Source organism: Vidua macroura, chromosome 9 (genome assembly GCF_024509145.1).
Source record: "Vidua macroura isolate BioBank_ID:100142 chromosome 9, ASM2450914v1, whole genome shotgun sequence".
NCBI classification, from domain to species: domain Eukaryota; kingdom Metazoa; phylum Chordata; class Aves; order Passeriformes; family Viduidae; genus Vidua; species Vidua macroura.
In genome coordinates this window covers 23,130,024-23,153,587 of record NC_071579.1, presented here as the reverse complement: position 1 = coordinate 23,153,587, position 23,564 = coordinate 23,130,024, and the positions used below count along the sequence as shown (strand labels likewise).

At 45.1% G+C, this 23,564-nt stretch overlaps 2 protein-coding genes and 2 non-coding genes across 4 annotated transcripts; 1 reads left to right on the top strand and 3 right to left on the bottom strand.

The window, feature by feature from the left end:
• Window positions 1–97: 97 nt before the first annotated feature.
• Window positions 98–16,083, top strand: KIF2C (kinesin family member 2C). The gene is made up of 21 exons (XM_053984955.1): window positions 98–235; window positions 343–437; window positions 1,828–1,929; window positions 2,151–2,199; window positions 4,850–4,969; window positions 5,722–5,838; window positions 6,239–6,339; window positions 6,591–6,686; window positions 7,108–7,162; window positions 7,251–7,413; window positions 7,690–7,780; window positions 9,408–9,471; window positions 10,583–10,674; window positions 10,917–11,059; window positions 12,457–12,661; window positions 13,102–13,212; window positions 13,699–13,766; window positions 14,998–15,100; window positions 15,178–15,294; window positions 15,655–15,781; window positions 15,970–16,083. The coding sequence occupies exons 1-21, from the start codon at window positions 172–174 to the stop codon at window positions 16,044–16,046; spliced, it is 2,160 nt and encodes a 719-aa protein (XP_053840930.1). The 5' UTR covers window positions 98–171; the 3' UTR covers window positions 16,047–16,083.
• A 3,131-nt stretch (window positions 16,084–19,214) lies between these two features.
• Window positions 19,215–19,329, bottom strand: LOC128811873 (U5 spliceosomal RNA). The gene has a single exon (XR_008438517.1). It is a non-coding gene; the product is annotated as a U5 spliceosomal RNA (small nuclear RNA).
• A 1,333-nt stretch (window positions 19,330–20,662) lies between these two features.
• Window positions 20,663–23,302, bottom strand: ARMH1 (armadillo like helical domain containing 1). Its single transcript, XM_053985789.1, is given in 6 exon segments — window positions 20,663–20,717; window positions 20,882–21,330; window positions 21,515–21,753; window positions 22,512–22,693; window positions 23,183–23,272; window positions 23,274–23,302. Coding segments are annotated over 6 exon segments (1,044 nt in total).
• Window positions 20,741–20,855, bottom strand: LOC128811867 (U5 spliceosomal RNA). Its single transcript, XR_008438512.1, has one exon. It is a non-coding gene; the product is annotated as a U5 spliceosomal RNA (small nuclear RNA).
• Window positions 23,303–23,564: the final 262 nt, after the last annotated feature.

Genomic DNA, 23,564 nt, shown 5'->3' with positions numbered 1-23,564 from the left:
TCTCCGGGACTACATCTCCCAACAGGCACGCCCCGCCGCCTGGCCTGCTGGGAGATGTAGTCCCGCGGCGACTCCCGGCAGCCCGCGCGGCACGCCGGCGCGCGGGGTTTAAACCGGCGGCGGTTGCCGGGCGGGTGTCTCGCTGCTGGGGCGGGACGTGGTTCCTGTGCTATGGAGTCTCGCGGCTATCTCAACGTCCATCCCGGTGCCCTTATTAACATCCAGCGGAGCAGTGGTGAGGAGTGGGGAACGGGGTGTTTGCAGGCTCCTGGCCTCCGCCGCCCGCGGAAGTCCTGGCGGCGTAGGGCGGCCAATTTTGGGCTCAATGCTGGCTTTTTCCAGGCTTAATCCATAAGGCAACGGTGAAAGCAGTGAACGCGGAGCACTCCTGCGTGACCGTGGAGTGGTCTGAGAGTGGCGCCACTAAAGGCAAGGAGGTGAGTGGCGGCTGCTCGCGGCCCCTTCCTTCCCCCGGTGCTCCGGCGGCCCCGGCGGGATAAGCCCCGGGAAGCCCGAGGCTCGTCGGGAGCGGCCCAGCTCCTCCGCCCCGCTGGGCGGGCAGCGCTTCTCCTGCGCTGCTGCAGCTCGCTCCGCGCTCTCCTCGTTTCGTGCGTAGTGAGAGCCGTGCTCTAGGTGTGCCAAGGTAAAGTGTGAGAGCTGCAGTGCCAAAGCTGCACCCTCTGCCTTTCAGAGGGATGAAGGCGGTGGCCTCTCGCACTGTTGACTGTCCCAATGCTGAATGTCCCCAAGAGTCCAGTTTTCCAGCTGTGTGGGCTGTTTGTTGGCTTTCCATGTCTTACACTATGGCCTTCAGGCTTTCCTTAAACTCTGTTATTAATTAGGTGCTCTGTTAACAGGGCTGGGTTTGATTTCCTGAATTTCTGCACCAATATGAAATAAATACAGTGTGAGATGAGATGGGAGAGAGGGGACTCTCAGGCATTTGAAGGTTATATGGCTGAAATCCTGACACGTAAAAAAGTCTGATACTCAACAAATGTACTTGTCCTTCTGGAGTCTCTAGAAATGTGCAGACTCTGGATTTCAGTTAAAATCTTAAAAGTTGCCATTGGCTGGTTGTTAGAAACCAAATCTTACTCTGTGTATATGCCTGCTGCATTCAAGTATAAAAAATATTCAGATATAACTATTGACTAAGTTGCATTTATGCGTTAAGATGTTAAATCTTTAGGAAGATACTTCAAAATCCAACAATTTTCTTATGTGCTTATGTGTATATGCTGTGCATGTGATGAAGTGAAGGCAGAATTATGATTTCACATAAGGGTCAGTCAGGAATAGCTGGTACCAGGTGAAATTGTTTGCAGTGGCAAGTGAAGATGCAGGTGAATTAAGTTATGGATTAAATGCTGAGTCCTTCATTTCCCAGAGTCTAAGCAGCTCTTTGACGTTTATTTCAGTAAGCACAATCACACAGTAAACACTTAATGCTCTCCTAGCACAGAAGTTACAGAGCTGCTGAGATTTACTAAGATTAGCAGTGGGAGATTAGAGCAGGGGTTGCCAAATGGGCTTTGCCCTTCTCTGCAGAAGTGCTCTATGGCACCTGCAGAGCTGTGTGGTGTTTGGCAGATGAGGGTAAATGGCTTAACTAGCACATTTTGTCTGGTGTATTTAGATGTACCAGATTGTTCAAATGGAATAGGAACTACTGTTTTGCTCTTCCAAACAATTTTAACATAATATTTGGCAGCCAGTAGGTCAGGTTTGTTTGCCTTCACTGAAAGTCCAGATTAGAAAAAAAAACAATCCCTAAGTGGTAGCAGCAGTATTCTACCATGTAAAATCCTGCCTTTGCTCTTGCAGCTTGATATTAAAGATGTGATTGCAATAAATCCTGAATTATTAATCATACCTCCTGCGGATGTGAAAGAGAATGTTCCTTTGCAAGACAATGTAACTTTACAGGTAAGTGCTTTAAAGTAATTTAGTTTTTTCTAAGCTACTAATGCATAGGTCTTGTTCTATATAATACTCTTAGTCTTAAAGTTTGAGAATTCTAACTTGTCTTTTCTGTCATATAGTTAGGCTTTGGTCAGAAATTCTTGTTGTATTGATGTTGCCCTGAAGGGCAGTGCTTGGTGTTTTGCTGTTTACTCCAATTACTTACAGCATTCCTTGTTTTTCAGAAACAGAAGCGTAGAACAACCCTTTCAAAAATTCCTGCTCCACGGGAAGGTGAGAAAATGTTTTGCTTTTTTTTTCTCTGCTATACCCTTGTGGAACTGTGCTGGTCCTTCATTGGAGCCATAATATTGTATTTTAGTGCATCATAAGGCTGTTCCTTCAGGCAGTGCTAACCAAGAGGATACTGTCTCATACCAATGTTTTGGACTCCTTAGGGCAGGAACTCTCCTAACAGGTTGCTGTCCTGCTCCTGTGAGGTGGGGTTTGTTGATGTGTTCTCCTCTTCTGCAATATTACTGTAGTTATTCCCTACTTTAAATGTCACTAGGCAGTTGCTGTTGCAATGAATTTTAAAGTTCTGTGTGGAGCTTTGCATGTGCCACAAACAACAGAAGCTAAGTTGCAATTATTAAGATTAAAAGTGTCAGAATGAGAGTGGAAAGCACAAGAAAGAAATAGTGGTGACAAATGTATGTCTCCTCATCAAGCAGTCTCCCTGGACACTAAGTAGAGCTTTATGCTTGGAGATTTTTCAGAGCAGGCAGCCAGTGTGCCAGCTGGTCTGCCCAGCTCCCTGATTGCATGGAAGTAAAATGTGTTGAGCAAAGGCAGAAGGGTAGATAGAGATGTCAGTATGGGATTGCTAAGAATTGTTCTTCCTGAGGTGTCAGGAGTTAGAAAATGCCTGTTTTCTACCTTCTCTTAGCTTTATTATCTAACTTTTTAGGCTTTTTGAATTGCAAATGGCAGCATTACAGGTCTGTTTGTAACACACTGTATGATGCTGAGGTTGAATGATTGCTGATTTAATGATTCTTTTAAAGTGCATAGTTAGCCAAAACTTGTGCTTCTCCATTCAACTGAGCTGTAAACAAAACATCTGGGCTGTTTGGCCTCTTCTGTTGCATGCAATGTGAGACAGGGAAGCCAGTCCCAGAAGACAACAGTATGAATTCCCTGGCATCAGAGAGGCAAGAGTTGTCCAAGAATCCTAATGTGTAAGAAGTTGTTCTGTACTGGAGTATACTGATCTTTCTCAAATTCAGAGAGCTCCATAAATTTTGTGAACTGACAAGCAAAATGATATGATGAAGTCATGACTGTGTATATATAGGTCTGTTAATAGAACTGGATAGCCAGCTGGAAAACACAATGTGTGTTAATCCACTCACTGGTTGATGGAAACATGTCCTTGCAGAGGTCACAGCTCTCCTGAAGTATAGAATCTAATTGCATAAGTAAAATGCCTGTTGCCTGTCCTAGTGGGTCACTCTTGTCCCTGCTCAGAGCTTAGAGCAGCAGTGTTTTCTGTATTCATCAAACAATTTCTATTGTTAAAACTAGCTAAAGCCCAGGAGTGTCAGAGTATCTGTCCTGTTGCAAACTCTGCACTGCACCATTTAGAAAGCTAACATTGGCTTCACTCATGTTCTTAGACTAAATAAGTTAAAGAGATCAGCAGGCGTCTGTCTCCATCTTATTCAGGAAAGGAGAGAAGCAGAAGCAGTGCTTTCAGAATTAATTAAGAAACAGATAATTGAGGAATAGTTATTGCCTCAGTCTCATGAATCAATAGGAATTTTTGAGGATGCTGAATATTCTCATATACAAGAATCACTTGAATCAAACCCATTTAGATAGTGTGAATCCTCCAGTTAATCTGCCTGTCCAGAAGCACCAGCATTTATAGAAACAGTGCTGTTGAGTGTGAGATGAGATGAGGTCTGGGTATGTGGGACAAGAGAAAATGGAATAAAATGCCCTTTCTGAGTGTAATGAAACTACTTTTTGTTTCTAAAATTGCAGCAGTCACATCTAATGTCTCTGCACATGAGCAGAAGATTCAAGGTAAAGAGTTAACAGGAACAATGAGTTTTGCATATGATTCTAAGGAATTTGATTCAGAATTGAAAAGAACCCTTGGTCTCCAACAGATCTGGTGTCCTTTGAAATAATAGTGATTCATTCTGGATAAATTCTAATAATTGCTGGTGAAGGGAGTTCTAGCTTTCATATCACACTTCCTTTTTCATATCAGATTTGCTTTTTTTTTTAAAAACAAATCTATTGAGGTAAACATTCCAATCCTTCTCCTAGGAAGCTTTGTAAAGGACTCGATCTCAGTGAAAGAAATACCTTGGCATGTGAAAATGGAGACTGCCTACAAAGGGACCTTTTCCAAAGATTTGCTGTTGTGGTTATACAGGGTCTTTTAGCTGAATGTAGTGCCATGGAGCTCCCAGCCCACTGTGCACACACACAGCCTGTGTGTGGGTGCCCTCATGGTGGGTGGGCACAGTGCTGCCCATGGCCAGTTGCCAGGCTGCCATACCCATGTCACCATCAAAGAGTTAATTCATACAGTCCTGCAAGTGTGAAGCTTCAGAGGGTTTAGTGGTTTTCTGTCTTGAAGCTTCCTCCTTCCTAGGTATTGTTAGGGTGCTGGAACTGCCATATCCTTTTGTGAATCCTTAGTGGGATCTGAAAGAAATTCACTGGAATTGCAAATCTGGAATGAATGGTTTGCTTTTCTGTAGTGGTGGGTTTATTGACTGCTTTTCACCCACATGCATTGCTTTGTCCTGCACTATGCTAAGGGAAAAGATCCTTTTAACCACACCTTCTTCTCCACTGCTCTGTACTTTGTGAACAATTGACTAATTGCAAGTGTCTGAGTGTCCCTGGATTCCTGTTTCCAAAGCTGTGCGTGGCCGTTCCAGGATGTCTGCTATCACAGAACCCCAGTGTGGCTTCCAGGAAGATGAGATGGCAGTAGATCCCTCCACTTCTTTGCAAACCAGAAAATATTTGACAGTTACTGGTAAGTGGAGAAACACTCCTGTGAATTCTTGATGTGAAACAATTTTCACTTTGTGTGCATTTAATGATTCAAACTGCATTTCCCAGTGGGAGAGCAACCTGAACTTTTTCATAGATAACATGAGAGACCTAGAGATCTGCCACTATGCCAATATCCAGGGCTCCTGCCTGAAATGTTTTCCAAAGGACTGTGGAAACAATGTTGAGCATAATGATGTACTTTCTTAGCCAGAGAGCTGTAGTTGGGCAAGTTGGGTGGATGTGGTATCTGCTTAATGGCATAAAATGGTATTAATGGTGCTAGAGTGGGAAGAGAAGTGCCTTAACACTGCTTACAACACACCCTACTACCCAGTAACCATACTGGTAGTAGTTATACCTATACTGATTGAGTAAAGCAAGAACTTTATCCTCCTTGAATTCCAAAGCTGTAGTTATTTATTTTACTAGGCTACCCTAAGAATAGCTGAGGCCATGCCTTGCATGTTAAGTTCTACAAAAACACTGAAATAAGAGGCTTGATACTAAATTCTTGTCTAGTTGGTTTGGCCTTGATTTGCAGCATTGCATAAAAGTTGGTGATTGGCAAAGAATTTAGAAGTTTACTTGCACATTTACCATACATTTTAGATAGTTCACTCTCCTGCTGCAGGAGCTGAGAAATGCCTGTGGTGTATGAGGCTTTACAAATTACGAAATTATTCTTGGTCTTTGCAATCTAATTATTGGTTTTGGTCTGGCTTCTTTCTGCAGCTGGCCGAACCAGGCCTAGCGGGCTGGATTGTGTTCCAGAAGCCTCACTGACAAGTGTAAATGGAAATACAGAGAATCATCTGCCTGCTGCTAGAACGAGCTCTTCATTGAGCCCAGGTACCAGGGAGCAGTGGATAAAGGCTGACTCATCAGTTGGCAGTGAATCACTGTGATTGCTGCTTTGTGTACTCAGAGACTAAAGCTTTGAAAAGGTGACATTGGCAGCAAAACAGAATATCTTCATTTTTTATTACAGATGTGTAATTCTGTTATAGTGGTATTGCCTCAGAAATGCTGCATTTGCTTTAGGGTGGTAGTGTGACTTCCAAGGTAGTTTCTCTGATAGTTAGATCTGGTTTGGGAAGGAAGTGCTACAAAATTAATGGCTGTCCTTCTGAAGATGATTGTTTCCTGTATGAGCTAGTCTGTCAGCAACCTGGGAAAGCTGAAATATTTGTCTTATGCTTAAAACCTAGTATGAAATCTTAACCCAAGGTACTGTTTTCATTTTATCTAGTTCGAAGAAGATCTAACATTGTGAAAGAGATGGAGAAAATGAGAACCAAGAGAGAAGAAAAGAGAGCTCAAATTAGTGAAATCAGGATAAAACGAGCACAGGTGGAGTACTCTAAAATACACCTGTAAGGGGAAATTCTATAGGACCCTGTACTACAGTAGTTGAAACAAAAACATTTTGGGCAGGCTTTGTTCTTAGAAAGCTGAACATAAGGATGGATTGATTCTGGTTTTAGAAAGTTGTGAATCTTGTAAAATGCTTTGAATTGCATACAGCTGCTTGTTTAATAGTCTCTGTGGCCTTTTCTGCTGTAACAGATCAATTGCATTCACATCCATGGTTTTTCATGCAGGAGTTTGACAGCACCTGTCCAAACTGGGAGTTTGCACGTATGATCAAGGCATTCAGAGCAACTTTAAACTGCCAGCCGATATCTATAAATGATCCAGTAAGTAAATACTGAGGCTACTAACTGCAGCCTGTAGACAGACTTCTCTATTTTGTACTGAAAATGTTGGCATCAAGCAGTTGGTGCATCACTGTCCCTTGGTAATCCTCTGAGCCTATTGTGAGCTTGAGGAAATTGGTGGTATCTGTAAGGTCACTTGCCTTCCCTATTTAGGGCTAAGCTGTCTTATTTTACTGTGACACTAGTGAAGAGTCTGTGGTTCAACAATTATCATGCAATGATGTGTGACCATCAGTTGCACTGAATGCACTTTGACTGACATCCCTGCATGAGTGAGTTGGCTCAGAAGCAACTCTGATCAGCATAAAGAAAAATGGATGTGAGGGAGCATCAGATCTCTCTGTAACAAAGAGTGAGTTTAATTGGGAAATAATTACTTATTTTCTTACTTTTCTTTTAGATAGAAGAGCACAGGATTTGTGTCTGTGTGAGAAAGCGCCCTCTCAATAAGCAAGGTGAGTGTACTGACCAAACAGCTGTCTTGAACAGTTTAACTTTGTTCAAACTGTTTTCATTAAAACTGAGGGTCTTTTCTGTCAACAGAACTTCAAAAAAAGGAATGTGATGTGGTTACTGTTCCAAGCAAGTGTGTCCTGATGGTGCATGAGCCAAAGCAGAAAGTAGACCTAACAAAATATCTTGAAACCCAAACATTTAGATTTGACTTTTCATTTGATGAAACTTCTTCGAATGAAATGGTATACAGGTAATGCTTGCTGCTTACTGGAAATGACTTTCAGAGAAAAGCATGGAGCTGTGGCCAGATGGCATCTAAGCTTAAGAAACTGACTTGAAATAAATATTAGAATCCTTTTAGGAGGAAGCTGAAGGACTGAAAAGTCTAAGGCTTATTTTTGGCAGAGCCTTGCTGATTGCCTAAGGATTTGCTTTTTTTAAATTTTTTTTTCTTGTTAAAAGTGATGATGATGAAGCAGTGTATGAAATATTTGCTGTAACTGTTTTTTATCTTTTGAATATTCAGATTCACTGCTAGACCTCTTGTAGAGACCATCTTTGAGGGTGGGAAGGCGACATGCTTTGCATATGGCCAGACAGGAAGTGGCAAGACACATGTAAGTTTTTCTCCAAGGTCTCAAATTTTCTAGCTTTGATAAAATATTTCAAAGCTTCCTGATGCTTGAGCATGAGTAGGATTGTGTAAGAATTTTGGATCTTGGTTTTATTGTCTTAAAGCTGATACTTTGTAAGATGTTAACTCTTTTTCTGTAGCTTTATGTACTGGTGGGTTTCCTTTGAGGTTGTGTGGAAAATTGTACTGGATTTTCAAAATATTTAGAAAAAGTTTTCTTCTTTTTTAGAAGAAAATAGAATTAAGAAATATAAAAAGATTTTTTTTTCTCTTTAGAAAAAAGAAAATTGGCTTTTCAAAAATTTAGCATGTCCTGATATGCCAGTTTTAGTCATGGCTATTCCTTGCCTCAAATGCCTGTTGCTGTTTAACTCCTGTCTATATATAGTGGGGCTATTAACCTATGTCTGAGACAAAGGCTAGTCTATCCTGTGCTTTGAGCTTGGAGGCATTCCAAAGAATTCAGCAATTATATAAAAATAAGCCTCTTGATGCACATAAATATTTAAGTGATCTGGTATTGTTTGTGAAGTGGGTGAGTTAGTGTGTTTGCTTTCTAACCACTCCTTCCAGTCTAACAGATGCAACTTTAAGAGTTGTGAAAATTCTTTTGTCTGAAAAGAGAAAGCTTGCTCTAAACTTAGAACAGCTGTGTTGTCTTTAACTTTCTTCTTCTGAGAACTATGGGGAAGAATCCTTACAGATGATAGTGGAGTCAAATGTGCTGTCCTGTTCTACAAGAAGTGTTTACATCAAGCCACAGTGATCTGCACTGGGCTGTGCTAACACACTGCTTTGAGTAAGCAGACAGTCATTGCTGTTGTTCAGTGTTAGAGGCAAGTTTTAGGGTAGGACTTCCTACCTTTAGTGTTATGTAGTGAGCTGTAGATCTTTTCCAGTAATCGAGAAAAAAAGTTGGAGCTTTATACAAGTTTGAACACAGGCTGCCTTCATTGCACTGGAAAGGGCCGAGAAGCCTGCTTACCTGAGCCTCATTACAGGAATACAGCTGTGATGCACTAAAATCATAGGTGAAGTTACTTTCCCTTCCCAGTCCTAGGGCAGAACTAGTGCAGGGACAACAGCTGTACCTTGAGACTGGAGTGCTGCACATTAAACTCTGGTAGACTGAGAATGTGTCCTGGGATTGAGCTGTGTTTTTAAATAACAGTGGTAGAGCAAGTCACTAGGATAGCACTAACTGAAATTTTTTTTGTGAATAAAGATACTTTGGTCAAAGGAGTTAAAGGTATTGCCTGCTCTAAATTTATATTTTCATGTTAACTTTTGCAAGTAGTTGTAAAAATGTTATTCAACCTAGATCTTAACAAATGAAGCTTTGTCTCTTCTGATTAGAGGCGGTTTGGTTGCACGGTCAAAGCAGCTTCCTTGGAGGAGCAACTGCTTTGATTCTGCACCCCAGAGCCTTACAGGTGCACTGCTTTGTGTAGGCCAGATCTTCTGTTTGAACTGATAGGGGAAGCTGCAAACTAATTTGATACTGACATTGGGGCTTATCTATGGTAACTTCCTAGTCTGTTTTTGGGACTCAGATCAGATAGGCTGACTTGTTAGTGCCCTGCCTGACCTCTGGCCTTTTCTCTTCACAGACTATGGGTGGAGACTTGTCTGGGAGAAACCAGAATGCCTCAAAGGGCATATATGCTTTTGCCTGTAAGTTGATTCTTCTATACATAGAAAAATCAGATTAATGCTTGTTTTTCTCAACTAGATAAGATCTGTTCTTTTATGGTAATTTTAAACATGTCCAGCAGAAGATACATAAAGTATTTGTGTTTTCAATAATAAGACCTGGTGTTTGCAGGTTACACAAGAGGTATGATTATTTTTTCATTCACTTCACAAAATATTTTTCCTCTAGCCTGTATGTGTCTACATCCATTCTGAACTCACCAGAAGATACTTGTTTCTGATATATTTTCTAATTAGGTATTTGCTGGGCAGAACCATTTAATCTTGATTCTTCTGCTTTGCTTTTGCCTCAGACATATCTGAGTACAACAGAACTCTACCCATTTGTGATATAAAACTTGTTAGGTAAAAGGATGTATGTATTGTGTTTCTTTCCATAAGCCTTAAATGCAAAAAAAAAACCTAGTATGTCCAAAATTATTTCAGAAAACAGATACTTAGAAGCTCTTCCTTGATAGAATGTCTGAGAAGTACCACAAACCTGACCTTTACTTTCCCTTTAGAAAGACAGTGTGAACTTAGTCAGCAGCAAGGCAGCTGAACCAAGAACAACTATTGGCTGATCTCTGAAAAATAGTTATGACTGGCCCTGAAGGAGTCTTTGCTATTCAGCTTAGCTTCAAAATCTGGAGCCTAATTGTGAAAAGCTGCACTGGATCCAGCCACAGGGTCAACTAATCTGGTATATTGTCTCCAAACTTCAGCAATGCAGATGTTCAGGGATGCATGCTTTCTAGACTTTCTGCAAGATGTACTTGAAACACGAACACGTGACTTTTTCAGGCCTGTCCAAAACAATAGAGGATCCCAGTGTTCCCTCAGAGCAGTAAGGATTGTTGTCTGTGGGTGGCAGTTGAAACTCCTGTATTTCCCTGTTTTCAGTCCCTGGGTAAGGATGCTGCTCAATCTGTTCTCCAGATGGTAGCACAGCACTGATTGTTAGCATTTGTTTGGATGACTGTCACTCAATGCTAGACACTGCCTTATAGCTGTGCAGCATTCAAAAGTAGATCAAGTAGCAACTAGAATATGTTTTAAACCAGTGAACTAAACTTCTGTCTTTCCTCACTAGCACAAGATGTCTTCCTCCTCCTAAACCAGCCCAGGTACAAGAGTCAGAATCTGGAAGTCTATGTGACTTTCTTTGAAATATATAATGGAAAAGTAAGACCTTTTTTATTTTTAAATCTTCACCTGATTTCTTTGGTTGAATATTTCATAAGTAGTTTAATCAAATGTAATACTTTCTCTAGTTCTATGTGTTCTGTTTATATTGGTGTGTTTTGAATTGAATTTGAAGTCTATGTTAAAGATGCTGTTTCTATATAGCTTTATACAAAGTCAGTGAAAAATACTTACAAGGAGTCCTTGTTCAGGTTTGCCTCAATCTTTTTGCCTAAATGTAGGTGTTTGACCTCTTGAATAAGAAGGCCAAACTTCGAGTCCTGGAGGATGGCAAGCAACAGGTCCAGGTCGTTGGTCTCCAGGAAAGACCAGTTGGCTGTGCTGACGATGTCATCAGAATGATCATGATTGGCAGTGCCTGCAGGTTTGGTGACTTAAAACCTATAAAAGAGGAGTTGTGTCCTGTTGCATCTCCATGTTTAGAAAAGCATATAGGATGCCTGTAGCTGGTGCTTTGAGATTTAAACAGAAGCTTGTTCCCAGTAAAGGCACTGAGCAACACCTCTGCATGAATACCAGGAAGTGGTTACACAACAAAGGACTAGAAGGGATGGGTTCAGCCTGCCTTCCATAGAAAGTGTCAGAGCTCTTCATTCGTATGTCCTCATGGAACTCCAATAACAGAAACCATTCACATGAGGAGATGGCTGCCTTGGTGCTTTCTAGTATCAGCTAGTAGACAGGAATACAAGTAGCTCCCTGTGGGCTTGTAAGATCAAGGAACAGCAGCTGGTATGAACCATAATTGCAAAAATGGTTTGGCTTAACTGCAGGCCAGATGAGCTATTCCAATGGCAACAAAAATACTGCATGTTGTTCAGGAATCTTGTCTAAAGAATCCTTGAAAGCAGGTGCCAAGGGACAGCTGTAGGCTTGGCGCATCATCCTGGCAGGAAAGGCTGTGGTAGGGACAGCTCTGCCATCATACTGGTACCTTTAATTGGGAGCTAAAATCTGTATTACCAAGTGTTATCTGCTTCAGTTAAATTGCAACTGCTGTGGAAGCGTTTGTAGGCAAATGAGAGCTTCTTGGCTTCTGTACTGCACTTTGTGGGCAAACATGCACATCCTAAAAGCTTATTCAGCATTCTGTGCAGCCTTTTTTGGCTAGCAATTTAGTAATGAACTGTCTTTACATTTTAGGCTACTCCCTCCTTTTTCCCCAGTAGCAGAGATGAGGGTGGAACAGTGAACCTGCCTGCATTCTCAGGGAACAAATGATAAAGAAGGTCACAGGGAGATTTAAATTAAAAGATGATGCTCTGTGCCTTGCAGTGATGGGGCAGGTGCAGCTGCACAGCTGAGGTGAAGTGCCAAGCCAGCTTGGCTGGAGAAAGGGATTTACCATGATTGTAATGTGCTAGCACAGCTAATGCTGTTTAGTGGGGAGCTTGGCTGAGCTTACTGTATAATGGCAGATGCATTAGGAAAATGACACGTGGTGTGCTGAAGGTGTGACTTCCAGCTCAAGTGCACGTGAAGCTTTAGCACTCAAAGGCATTCCAATGAAGGCTGGCTGAGTTGAGCCAGGCAGCTTAAACATCCTTCAATTTCTATAACCAGGGGTGCAGGTTGGTATTTTTCAAAGTAGTTCTGTGCTCTTATATCAGAAGCAATTCTATAATTCACACAAACTTAACGTATTAATGTGTGGGATAAAACCCTAGGAGGTTAATTGAATGGCTACAAGTCTTACCTAGTGCTGTCAGGACCTGTTGTTTTGTTACACATTTCTAAGGCTTGTTTGCATCTCTGCTGTAGGACATCTGGGCAGACTTTTGCAAATGCCAGCTCTTCACGGTCACATGCCTGCTTCCAAATCATACTGCGCCGAAAAGGACAAATGATTGGCAAATTTTCCTTGGTGGATCTGGCAGGAAATGAAAGGGGTGCAGACACATCTAATGCTGATCGACAGACACGGATGGAAGGTGCTGAAATCAATAAGAGCTTGCTGGCCTTGAAGGTGAGCTACAGCTCCTGGACCAGAGTGATAATCAACATGTGGATTCTGTTCAACTCTGGGATTAGCTGTTCTGTTTCATTCCACTACAAGGAAAAAACCAAAAAAAGTACTGGTTTAGGGTGTGAGCAACCTAGAGCATACTTCCATTTAGAATGTTTCCAGGAAAGTAGTGCAGTCTTGTCAGGCCAGACACTTATAGCTATTTCAAGTTTCATTCAAGTTGACCTTTTTTAAGGGGGTGGTTTGTGACATGATGGCTATACCTACTGTCCTGTGATAGTCAGATACCCGGAGCATATTTTAAAGACTATGAAGAGCTTGGAGCAATACGTGTGACCATTCTTCAGCCTGTTGGGTTTACCAGCAATTGGTGGTTGATAGCTTGCAGAGCTGATTGAAGAGATGCCAATAGTGCATTCACAAGACATGTCTTTTTGTAGGAGTGCATCCGAGCTTTAGGGCAGAACAAGTCTCATACCCCCTTTCGGGAGAGCAAGCTGACACAAGTGCTAAGAGACTCTTTCATAGGAGCAAACTCCAGGACCTGCATGGTGAGTATGCACATGTCAAACACAATGTTTAGGTTCTATAATTCAACCAAATAGCTGCGTGTTCCTCTACAGCAAGGGGGTTTTTAAGTCAGAAAGCTTTAAATCTTGCTTAAAAAACCAAATATTTTCCTCATGGAAACTTGTCCATGGTGAGCAAGATAAAAAATTCATGAGTTATGCCCAGCTCTTGTAGAAGCAGGGCTGTTTAAGTCTTTTTAATATGGTGAATCTGTAAGAGAGCTTGGTGTGGTCTCAAAGGGCTTTGCTTTCTGTGGATGGTGAAGCATAGCAGGTGCACACAAAGACAGTGGAAAGTTGGATACAGGGATGCTGGCATGTCCCAGAGAATCCGTAAAGAAAAATGGACTTGGCTGTCTCAACTCCAGCTCTTTGTCCTCAAATGTCCCAGCTGTGTGGTGAGATTTGTAGGAGCATTAATGAGCAAAAGTCAGATAGGAGTCACTAAGGTTTCTTTTATGTTTGCAGATAGCAATGATTTCTCCAGGCATGAGTTCGTGTGAGTACACCTTAAACACACTGAGATATGCTGACAGGTAATGGCCTTTCTGACCTGGGGATTCTAAAATTATTGTAAAAGGTGTTTTAGCTGCTTTTACTCTGACCTTTGGAACCTCAATTTCTCTTGTATTGTTTGTATTGGCAACCTGGAGGATGGTTGTTAAGAGCAAAGTATCTTAGAGCTGTCATGTGAAACCAGCCTGGGTGTTCTGTGTGACACATAATAGAGATGATGTAAAACCATGAGTAATGTCTCTTTCTGTCAAAGAATCTCCTCTCATGCTAGACTTCAGACTGCCCTGAAGTCCCTGGTTCTTGTAGGGAGTTTACCCTGTCCTGAATGGTTATCTCCATGCCTTTTACTTTTTGTAGTACTTTGTGACCTATCTGTAAGGGTGTGCTAAGAATGTGTCATGAATGAGTGTTTTAGTTCACTCAAAGAATCAATGACAAAGGTAGCAGCAAAAGCAGGTTCAAAATGAAATGAGAGACACAGTTTGTTGGCAAGGTTCACTCTATTACTTACTAGGTAGTTAAAGCACACAGAGAATAAAATTGACTAAAATCAATCTAAAATAAAAATCAGCTTAAAAATATCTACCTGGAAGCCTGGGGAATGGAAAAAGGGGTAAGGTTAGAAAAAGAAAGGGTAAAGATGGAAAGGACTAAGGGAGACCCTCCCCTTGAGTTACAAGGTTCATGTGACCCCTTTGTCAAACATAGCCTGGACTTGACAAATGGTTTAGGTCTAAAGATTTTAACTGCACTTAATCCATAGCCTAATTTAAATAATTTAACATAAGATTCTATTGAATTTACTATAAGCACAACACTCACTTACAGGCCTAATTTACTTAAAAATACTTAACATACTTAAGAATCTAAGACCACAACCTTCATAGTATATTTGCTATAGCATAGTCACACACAGACCTAAGGGACTATGTACAAGGTGTAGGTGTAATCCCTACCTGCTGTGAAGGGATTTTGGTCCCAGCTCAACTGATGCAAGTGTAACTGCCAGAGTGGCTCCTGGATACCCAGACAGGAAAGTTTCCTTAACACAAACATCTCCTGGCTTTCCTTCCCACAGTATTCAGAGGTTTCTGCCCACAGAAGCCTGTTCTGGGCATGGTAACTGTGTAACTTTTAAAATGCAACTGATGTTTCTTGCTGAGCACTGATTGATTGCAGCAGCTGCTTTGTGATGCTGTAGCCAAGAAACTGATGGAAGATGAATTTGAGTGACAAATCTTCTTGTTGCAGAGTGAAAGAGCTCAGCCCTCATGATGGAGGTGGTGAAAGTCAGAGTCAGATGGAGACTGAAGAGGCTGAGACCTGTATTGAAGGTTCAGGTGTTCAATTCAATGTATGTGTGTGCAGAGGGCTAACCAGAAATCAAAGCTGGGAACAACTTGCTGTTCTTACCTAGGCTGTTTCTTGCAGTTCTCCAAAGAAGAGGAGGAAGAACTCTCTCCAAGCATGTTCAGCTATCGAGAGGTTATGACTCAAATTAGTGAATGGGAGGAGAAGGTTGTGGAACAGCTTAGAGAACTGAGACAGGTATGGGGAAGCAGCAAACCCAGCCCAGGCCACCTTCTATATGTTGATAGCAGCTTGCTTTGTCTGGGCCAAGTGCTGCTGGGGAGGCACCAATGCAAGATGCTGTACTAGTGGTGTAACTTTTTCCTTATTGCAAACTTTTTCTGGTATTTTCTGGCCCAGCTGGTTAAACTGGGGCATTCCAGTGCTTTTGCCAGTTCCCTTTCCCCTCCAAATAGCAACCTCTACTTGCTGCTAATGAGCACTTATGGCTCCTGGTCTGTAGAAGTTCAGCTATGTGGATTAGACTGCCAGATTTGAAGAAACTAATTTAATTTCTAGAAAGTCCATTTCTCATCACTGTTGTCCTTGTAAATACAGAAAATGGCTACTGAACTTGACTGCCTCTTGGGAATCGCAGAGAAACCAGATTATGATCTTGAGACCTTTGTGAGCAGAGCTAAGTACTTCATAGATGACAGCTCAAGAAATTTCCATAGTGTCAGAGGTATGTTAGAGCCTGTGTCTGATTAGCACTGTCACTAATGCTTTTCCAAAGACCTGAAAGTGACACCAGCATACCTGTGGGGTTTGAGCACCCAGTCCTGCATAGCTGAAGTCTGCTGAGACTGACAGCTGTGCTGGAGAGTTCAGCTTCCAGATCAATCACCCTGTTGCACTTACCTTTCTTTACAGAAACACTGGATGCCCTGGGGACTGCCATGCAACTGGAGGAACAAGCCAGCAAGCAGCTACACTGGCAGAGGCCTTAATCATTAAAGCCAAACCTGGTTCACGAGCAATCTCTCACGCACTTGTCTTGTCTTGCATGTTTGTCAGTGGTTTGTATCGCTCCTGTTTTAAATGTGGTAAGGTGTCTGCAGGTCACATGCCCAAGGGCAGTGAACACAGCAGCCTTCTTCTTCATGGCCTGTATCAGGGTACTCAGCAAAGTGCTAAAATGCACCCACTGCAAGGCTTGGGTAGGGGGCCTGAGAGTCTGCAGTCTCTGCGTAAGATATCTGGCCCTTTGCTGGTGACAATGGTCTCCCCTAAGAGAACTAACTACACATGTATAGTACATTACTTTTTCCAGATGTAACAGTTTTGCAATGTTTCAAGCACAAGTTTTGCTTTTCTAGAAGGAAAGAAAATGGACTATGTGATTGTAAAAACCAGTATTTTAAGAAGTTGAATAAATAAATGTTCTTGCATCTCATTATCTTATCTGTCCTACAAAAAATATTTCTTGCTGATTATGGTAAAGTTTAACAGCTCCTAAAGACTGGCTGTTTGTTGGTAGGGAGGTTGATTTCTTGGATGAAGTTTCTTTTCAAAGTCTTTTTACTTGTAATGTTTACATAAAAATCCCTGAAAATAAGTTTTGTCTCTTAAATTTTGAGATGCTGCTGGGCTCCCCTATCAGGGGGAAGCTGGCTTAGGTGTAGCTTATCTGCTGCCATGGCCCTTGTGTGCAGCCTGGGTCCAGATTGCCCTGCAGACCCTTCCTCTGGGAAAGAGCAGGTAAGGGGAGGAACATCTGTAAGGCCTGTGCTAGTGTCTGCTCCTTTTTACTTATTCAGCTCAGTTCAGCATTTGTCTTCAGAAGTACAAACTACTTGTGTGAGCTCTAGGTTCAGCAACACAGGATGCAGCTATGCAAACATCAGATCACAAAGGGACCCTTCTACCATTACTCCCTCTTTTCTTAGAGCTATCTTCTCCCTGTGAAAATCAAGGGTGTAATTTAAGTGACAAGGCCCCCCCAGATCTGCACCTTCCATCTGTGGACTTCATCCTTGCTGTGTGGCTGGAGATGCCAACTCTATTGGAGGCCAGTTATTCAGCCTGGCCTGGATCAATTGTGTGCAATGTTTCAGGGTTGACCTGGAAAAGACAGCAAAAGAGTTAGGGATATTTGAGGGATGTGAGCAAACACTAGTCACAAGCACTTAAAAGAAAGGATACTTCAGCCCAGGCATGATACTCATCCACAGCTTGGGCACTTTGTGCTTAACAGTTTAGGTTCTGGGAGCAGAGTGGGCCTGAGCACTCTGGGGCTTTCTGAACTGTGAAAGCTGACTTGGACCTGGGCTCTGCCTGCATCATGCTAAGATGGTGCAGCCAGAGTAGCAGGGCTGTTATGCCCTACTAAGCCTGGACAAAGGGAAGACAATCCTGTTCCACTTCAGCTGTTAGTACTCTTGGACTACCCAGCCTTTCCCTGTGCAAGGAACAAAGTATTGCCCACTACCTTCCCTCTGTGGCCCCAGCATTGCTTATTTTCCCTCTATCTGCCTTAGGAGTTAGAGACCTGATCTGCAGGCCATCAGCTCCTACCCTGGATGGGGGAAGAACCACCCAATGGCCTGAGTCTGTGCCTCTTGTTGCAATTGTAATGGAAAATGCTGTGCTCCTGTCCTGCCCTAGTAGCACCAACAGACACTAGAGTCCCAAAATAAACAAGAAATGTTCAGCCATGTATGGATTAACAATCATTTAACACTGGGGTTTGCTGAGAACCAACTGTTTAATGATCAGTGGGAGCTTCCTGGTGTATATTTAAGTCTGGCTAATTTCTTGTGTCACCATAAAAACCCCAGGTCTCAAACATCACCACCCTTACTTCTGAGAGGCTGTCACTGGAAAGCTCTGCATGTTTGCCTCCCTACCTACCAGGCATTTTCTGTCATCTGCTTTTCCAGAAAAGGTGTTCTAACAGCACTATCTTGTGGACACTGCAGGAAATTCATACTGAATAAACTAATTTTAGTGCAAATAGCTGAATTTCATTGAGGATTATGCAGTCAGTCATAAGGCATTAGGTTTTCCAGTGAGTGGCTGATGTTATAAAAGGGTGTTTCACTGCTGGCTGTGGCTTCCAGCGGTGTGGAGAATACAGTGGCCATGAGCAATGCAGCACCCTTCAGCCCTGTGCAGGACACACGTTGCTTCCAGGCCCAGCCATCAAGGGTGACAATACACAAGGCCAGTGCAGATTTCACAACTCCCTATAAATAAAATTTCAAGCCAGCTCCAGTGGCAGGAGCTGGGAGGGTCCAAGCACTTCTACCTGCAGGCAGTGACTCTGCCTCATTCCCAAACACACCCATCTCCAGCCAGCTTAGGGCTGGAGACTTGACAGAGCTTGGATTCTCAGCAGAGAGGAGTGCCAGAGATGAATGGGTGAATCTTTCCTGGGAGGAGCATGTCACAGTCCTTTCCTACTGAAAGGATGCCACTTCTCTAAGGTTCTTTTTATGGTCCTGTAGATTCTGCTCCAGTGTCTCACACAATGGCTCTGTGGCAGCTGCCTGTTATTAAATACACTCTCTCAGCCAAAGTGTGGCTGTGTGTGTATGTGGACCATTAGCAAGGAAAGAATGATGCTTTGAAACACTTCTGAGATGTCAGAGGAGCAGTTACGCTGCTAGCATGAAAGCAGGGTGGATGTAATTTTTCAGGAAACACTGTGGCTACATATAATGATCTGTGCACATGCCACAGCTCAGGCAGTCTGGGCTACTGTGGCCTGCACTGCTGAGCTGGGACAGGAAACACCCAGCGCTGGAACTGTTCACCATCCTCACGAAGCAGCCCTCAGCACATTTCTGGAGGCCTGCAGGGTAGCACCAGTGCTGCAGGCAACCCCTGCCTGGACCCGGGCAGCCCTTGCTGCTGCACCCCTCGCCTCAGGGGACAGCCACCTGTCAAGGTGATGGCTGAGCCTGCAGGTGATGAAGGACCCCGAGTTTTTCAAAGAGCCTGCTTGTCGCTCTGGAAGGTCACCAGAGGGCCCTGGCCAACACTCGCACGCACCTTTAATGATTCAGCCAAAGGACATATATACATACAACAAGCTTCAGCCACTACTAGAAAAACCTAGACAGCCACAATACAATTGCAGCACTTTTATCTCTATTGTTAACCAACAAAAATGTAGCTCCACCGAAATGGAGCCTCAAAAAATTTCTCGACACTCGTGCCTGTTCCTCTCCACGGAAATCTTTAGTAAAAGGCGAAAGATTTATACGATCTGAAGAGAAACCAGAGTATGCCTACCAACCCCCGCTCCGACATAGCCACCGTCTGCTCCATCCCCCATAAGTGAGGGCGACACAAGCCCGCCCGCGGCTCCCGGACCCGCATCCCCGCCCGGCCCGGCCCCGCGGGGGGGACACGCCGGGCAGCCCCCACAGCCCGGGAGGGGCAGCGGCCGCAGCGCCGGACACCGGCGGAGCCGCGGAGCACCCTGGGCATGCAAATCAGTCCCGTAACGGGGCGGCCGGAATGAGTAGGAGGAGCCGGCGGCGCGGATGGGCGGGACAAGTTGGTTTTGCTGACATCGGTGCCGCCCATTCTCCCCGCGGTCCGAACCACTAGGGATCGCTTATATTCGCCATTGTCGCAATTAATTACCATCAACCCACCCCAATGAACGCTCAGCATTCGCTGTTTCTTTAACCGTAAACGGTTAGCTCCACCGTAATGGAGCCATAATTTTTTTAACAAAACTCGTACGCGTTTCTCTCCGCGGATTTATACGACCTGAAGAGAAACCGGAGGATAGCCATGCTCCCCCCCGCACATATGCCCACTCCGCACTGCCGCCCCACAACACACGGCGACTTGTCTCAGTTCCTTTCCGTACTTCCCACTCCTTCCAGCGCCCCACCCGGCTCGGCACCAGCCCCCCGCCGGTACCCCAGCCCGCCTGGCCCGAGCCCGGAGTCACGCCGATTTAGAGCGGCGGTGCTCGGCGGGGCCGGCCGGCGTGCCCGCACGGCAGTCCCGGTATGCCGATCACACCAAGCGGAGAAGGCGGCCGGCCCCGGCCAAGCCCGGTGCTTCCTGCCCTTCTGCCAGGGCGGGGCGAGCCAAGCGGGTCCGCTGGGGACAAAGCGAGCTGGGAGCGGACAAGGACCCCGCAGCGCTCGGGTCCGGTCGCATCGTCGCCACGGCAAGGAGACGCCGCGCAGAGGCAAAAAGTCGGCTCCGAGAAAGGCCACCATACGCCGCCGGCACGGATCGGAGCTAGACAGCGAGGGGGGCTTGCGGTAGGGGTCCTACGCAAGGTGCTGAACCCCGAGCGGGCGGCAACACCACCCCTGTCCTCCTGGGAGGGCTGGAATGCCCGGGACTGCCGGGCAGGTCCCCGGCTGTCGCTTCTCCCGGAGTCCGAACCGCGGGCACGCAGCTGCTCCGCTGCATCGCCTGGCTCGGGCCCGGAGGAGGGGTTGGCCGAGCCCCGCGCCGTCACAGGCATGTTCTGACCCGACCGGGGCACTGAGGTGGCCGCCCGGGCTGGGGCGGGGGCGCTGCGGATGGACCCGTTAACGCAGGGTCAGGGCTGCCGGGAACCGGAGCGGCGGAGCTTGCGCTCCCAGCCCTAGTACACCGCATACATGCCTAAGCTTTCTAAGCCACCGGAGGCGTAATCTGCTCTATTTTTAACCAGAATAGGGGTAGCTCCACCGAAATGGAGCCTCAAAAAATTTCTCGACACTCGTGCCTGTTCCTCTCCACGGAAATCTTTAGTAAAAGGCGAAAGATTTATACGATCTGAAGAGAAACCAGAGTATGCCACAGACGGGCCCTCGGCAGGTACCCATTCATGGCTGTCCCCGCTAAGATATAGCGACGCCAGTTGCACCCAGGTTCGACCTTCATCTGCCTCGTCCCATTGTCCCGGCACCGGTCAGAGCTCGGCCTTGCACCGGACCAGCGGTACCGGGGAGCAGCGGCCCGAACTTGACGGTGTGTGCGGCACCCCCGCGCGGTGCACCCTGGGTATGCAAATTTTCCTGAATACGAATAAGACGCCCCTCCCCGCCCGGGCCCGTATCGGTCGCAGCCCGGCAGGATCGGGGCCCCGGGGACGCTCGACACAGACCTGCTGTGCCTGCCCTTCGCCCCCGGCGCACTTACCCAGGCTAGCCCCACACCGCCCAGGGTGGGTAGACAGATCTTACCTTTGTACTCGACCTCCAGGTGTACTGAGCACAGCACACCCAGCATGGGCTCCATGAACAGACAGGGCACATCTCCCGTCATATCCTGAGGGAAAAGGGCAGAGTGACAGGGAACAGTCTTCACACAGTTCTCCAGACTGTTCTCTTCCAGGCAGTAGGGCAAGCCAGTGCAGCCAGAATGCCAAGGAGACAGACACAGCTCCTGCCTGAGTAAGGATGGACACAGGTGGTTACACTGCTCATTGCCCCCAGCAAGGCCCACTCCTCACCTGCATGACCCTGAGTGTCTGCAGAGCCCCGTGCGGGACTTGGGGGGAGGTACACAACAGCACAGCTTCGAGGCCTTGGGAATCTTGGCTCTGGTACTAGGGGCTGCTGTGGCCCAAAGAGTCCAGAAGAACCTCTGCATCTTTTTGACCTTCTGCTGAGTTGGAGGTGTTTAAGAACTTGGTCTGGGCTTGCACCCTTGTGCAGAGAAAGAGATGCCAACCTTTGTGCCTGGATGAGCCTGGATCAGCCGTCTCAGCTGTTTCACTGTCACTCTGAGAAAACCCAGTACCACGTCCCACTTGAAGTGTGGTTCAGACAGCCAGGACAAATTTTCTCCGTCCTTGTCAGGAGCCACAACTAAAAAACAATTAGCAAAATTCTCAGTTGGAGTAAGTGGCCAAGGAAGGCCCTTCTGCAGCCATTTACAGAAACAGAGTCTGGCACTGGCATACCAACAGAGTTGCTACAGATCCCACTACTGAGCCTGCTGCTTTGTCTCTCTTGGAGGAAGCTGTGACAGTATGTATCACCCTATGGCCTCTAAGAATGTTTTCTGAACTACAGAACTAACAGGTTGTGGCTTCTACTACCCAGGAGGAAAAAGAGAGTTGTAATGCTTTTAAAAGATACAAGCTACAAAACTCTCCCACCCCAGAGACGAACTCTGGGAAAGTTTGCAGTAGGTGAATGCTGCAGGTAAGGATGGAAACTGTTTTGTGGTTTTAACAGGAGGAATTGCAAACAGCAAGGCAGCAATATTGCACCAAATTGACTGTGAAGAAAGTCAGCTGGTTAAAAACCAAAAGGGATGAAATGCAGCTGCTCAACAATAGCTGAGACTCTGAACTCCTTCCAGCCAGAGCAGCACTGCTGGATCTGCCATCACAGGTAGAGGGAAGGGAATGGCTGAGTGCAGCAAGCAGCCCCAGGGGCCAGAGGTCAGGGAGAGCATCCTGGCCTGAATCAGGACAAAGCACAAATGGACATGCCGTGTACCACAGCTTTCACAAATGAGCTCCTTATACTCCCTGCCACTGTCTCCAGTGGGCAACAGCAGCTTTATAATTTCTCCTTTGTCCTCTTCCTTCAGGTGGTTTAGCCTCAGTATTTCCAGAGGAATAAAGACACCTCCAGTCTCCAGAAATTCAGTAAGGTATCTGTGGCTGCAAGACTGCAAGAATAAGGGGAACAAGGCATGTCACTTACCTTGGAGCCCATCTTCCTCTGCCAGCATGCCATGTCCTGGGAGCCATCACCTCCTATCTCACTGCAGTGGGTAGAGCTCTGAACTGGATACTGTCTCTGCAGAAGAGCATGGACCATGCTCTTACAGGCAGGCAGAGGCAGCACAATCATCCAGATGTGAGAAAAAAACACTAATTCTAGGCTCCTGAGAGATGGGTTACATGGCTTTCCCTTCAGTTCCATCTTTTGATAGCCAGGCTGTTTTTTAAGCCTGCAGAATGTGGCTGGATGTGGATGTCTCTGTACAAAAGCTTATTCTTTAAACAAATTTTCAGTAGAGACGTTGCCCTTCCTCTCCATCTCACTACCACACAGCACCTCCAGCTGTCCAAGGAAGCAGATGCAGCATCCTGAGCCACATTCTTAGGTGAGCCAGAAACAATCTGGCTCCCTGGGAGCTCCAGCTCCAGCTCTGGTTCTGCCTTGTTTTAATTAAGCTGTTCAGGACACAACAGTTGTTTGAGGAACTTTGTGGGCAACTATCCCATTCCTGCAAGAAAACCATGATGGCTAATGGCTTCCTGCTCTTTGACAGATGTCATGATCTCTTCTGCCTAGAGAAAAATGAGAAAGTTCTAAAAGGTCTGTGAAGAAAGACTGTACAAATGAATTATCACTAGAATCACATTTAAAATCTCTGGCAAATAATATGAAAACACTTAGTAACAATTTAATCTCATTTTCTCTTATACTCATTTCATAGATAGGAAAACTTGCAAAAGGAGAGTTCCTGATATGTCTGAAGCTGCACAATGCATCTTTGACAGACTTGAGATTATTTTCCTGGGCAGGTGGTTTCACCAC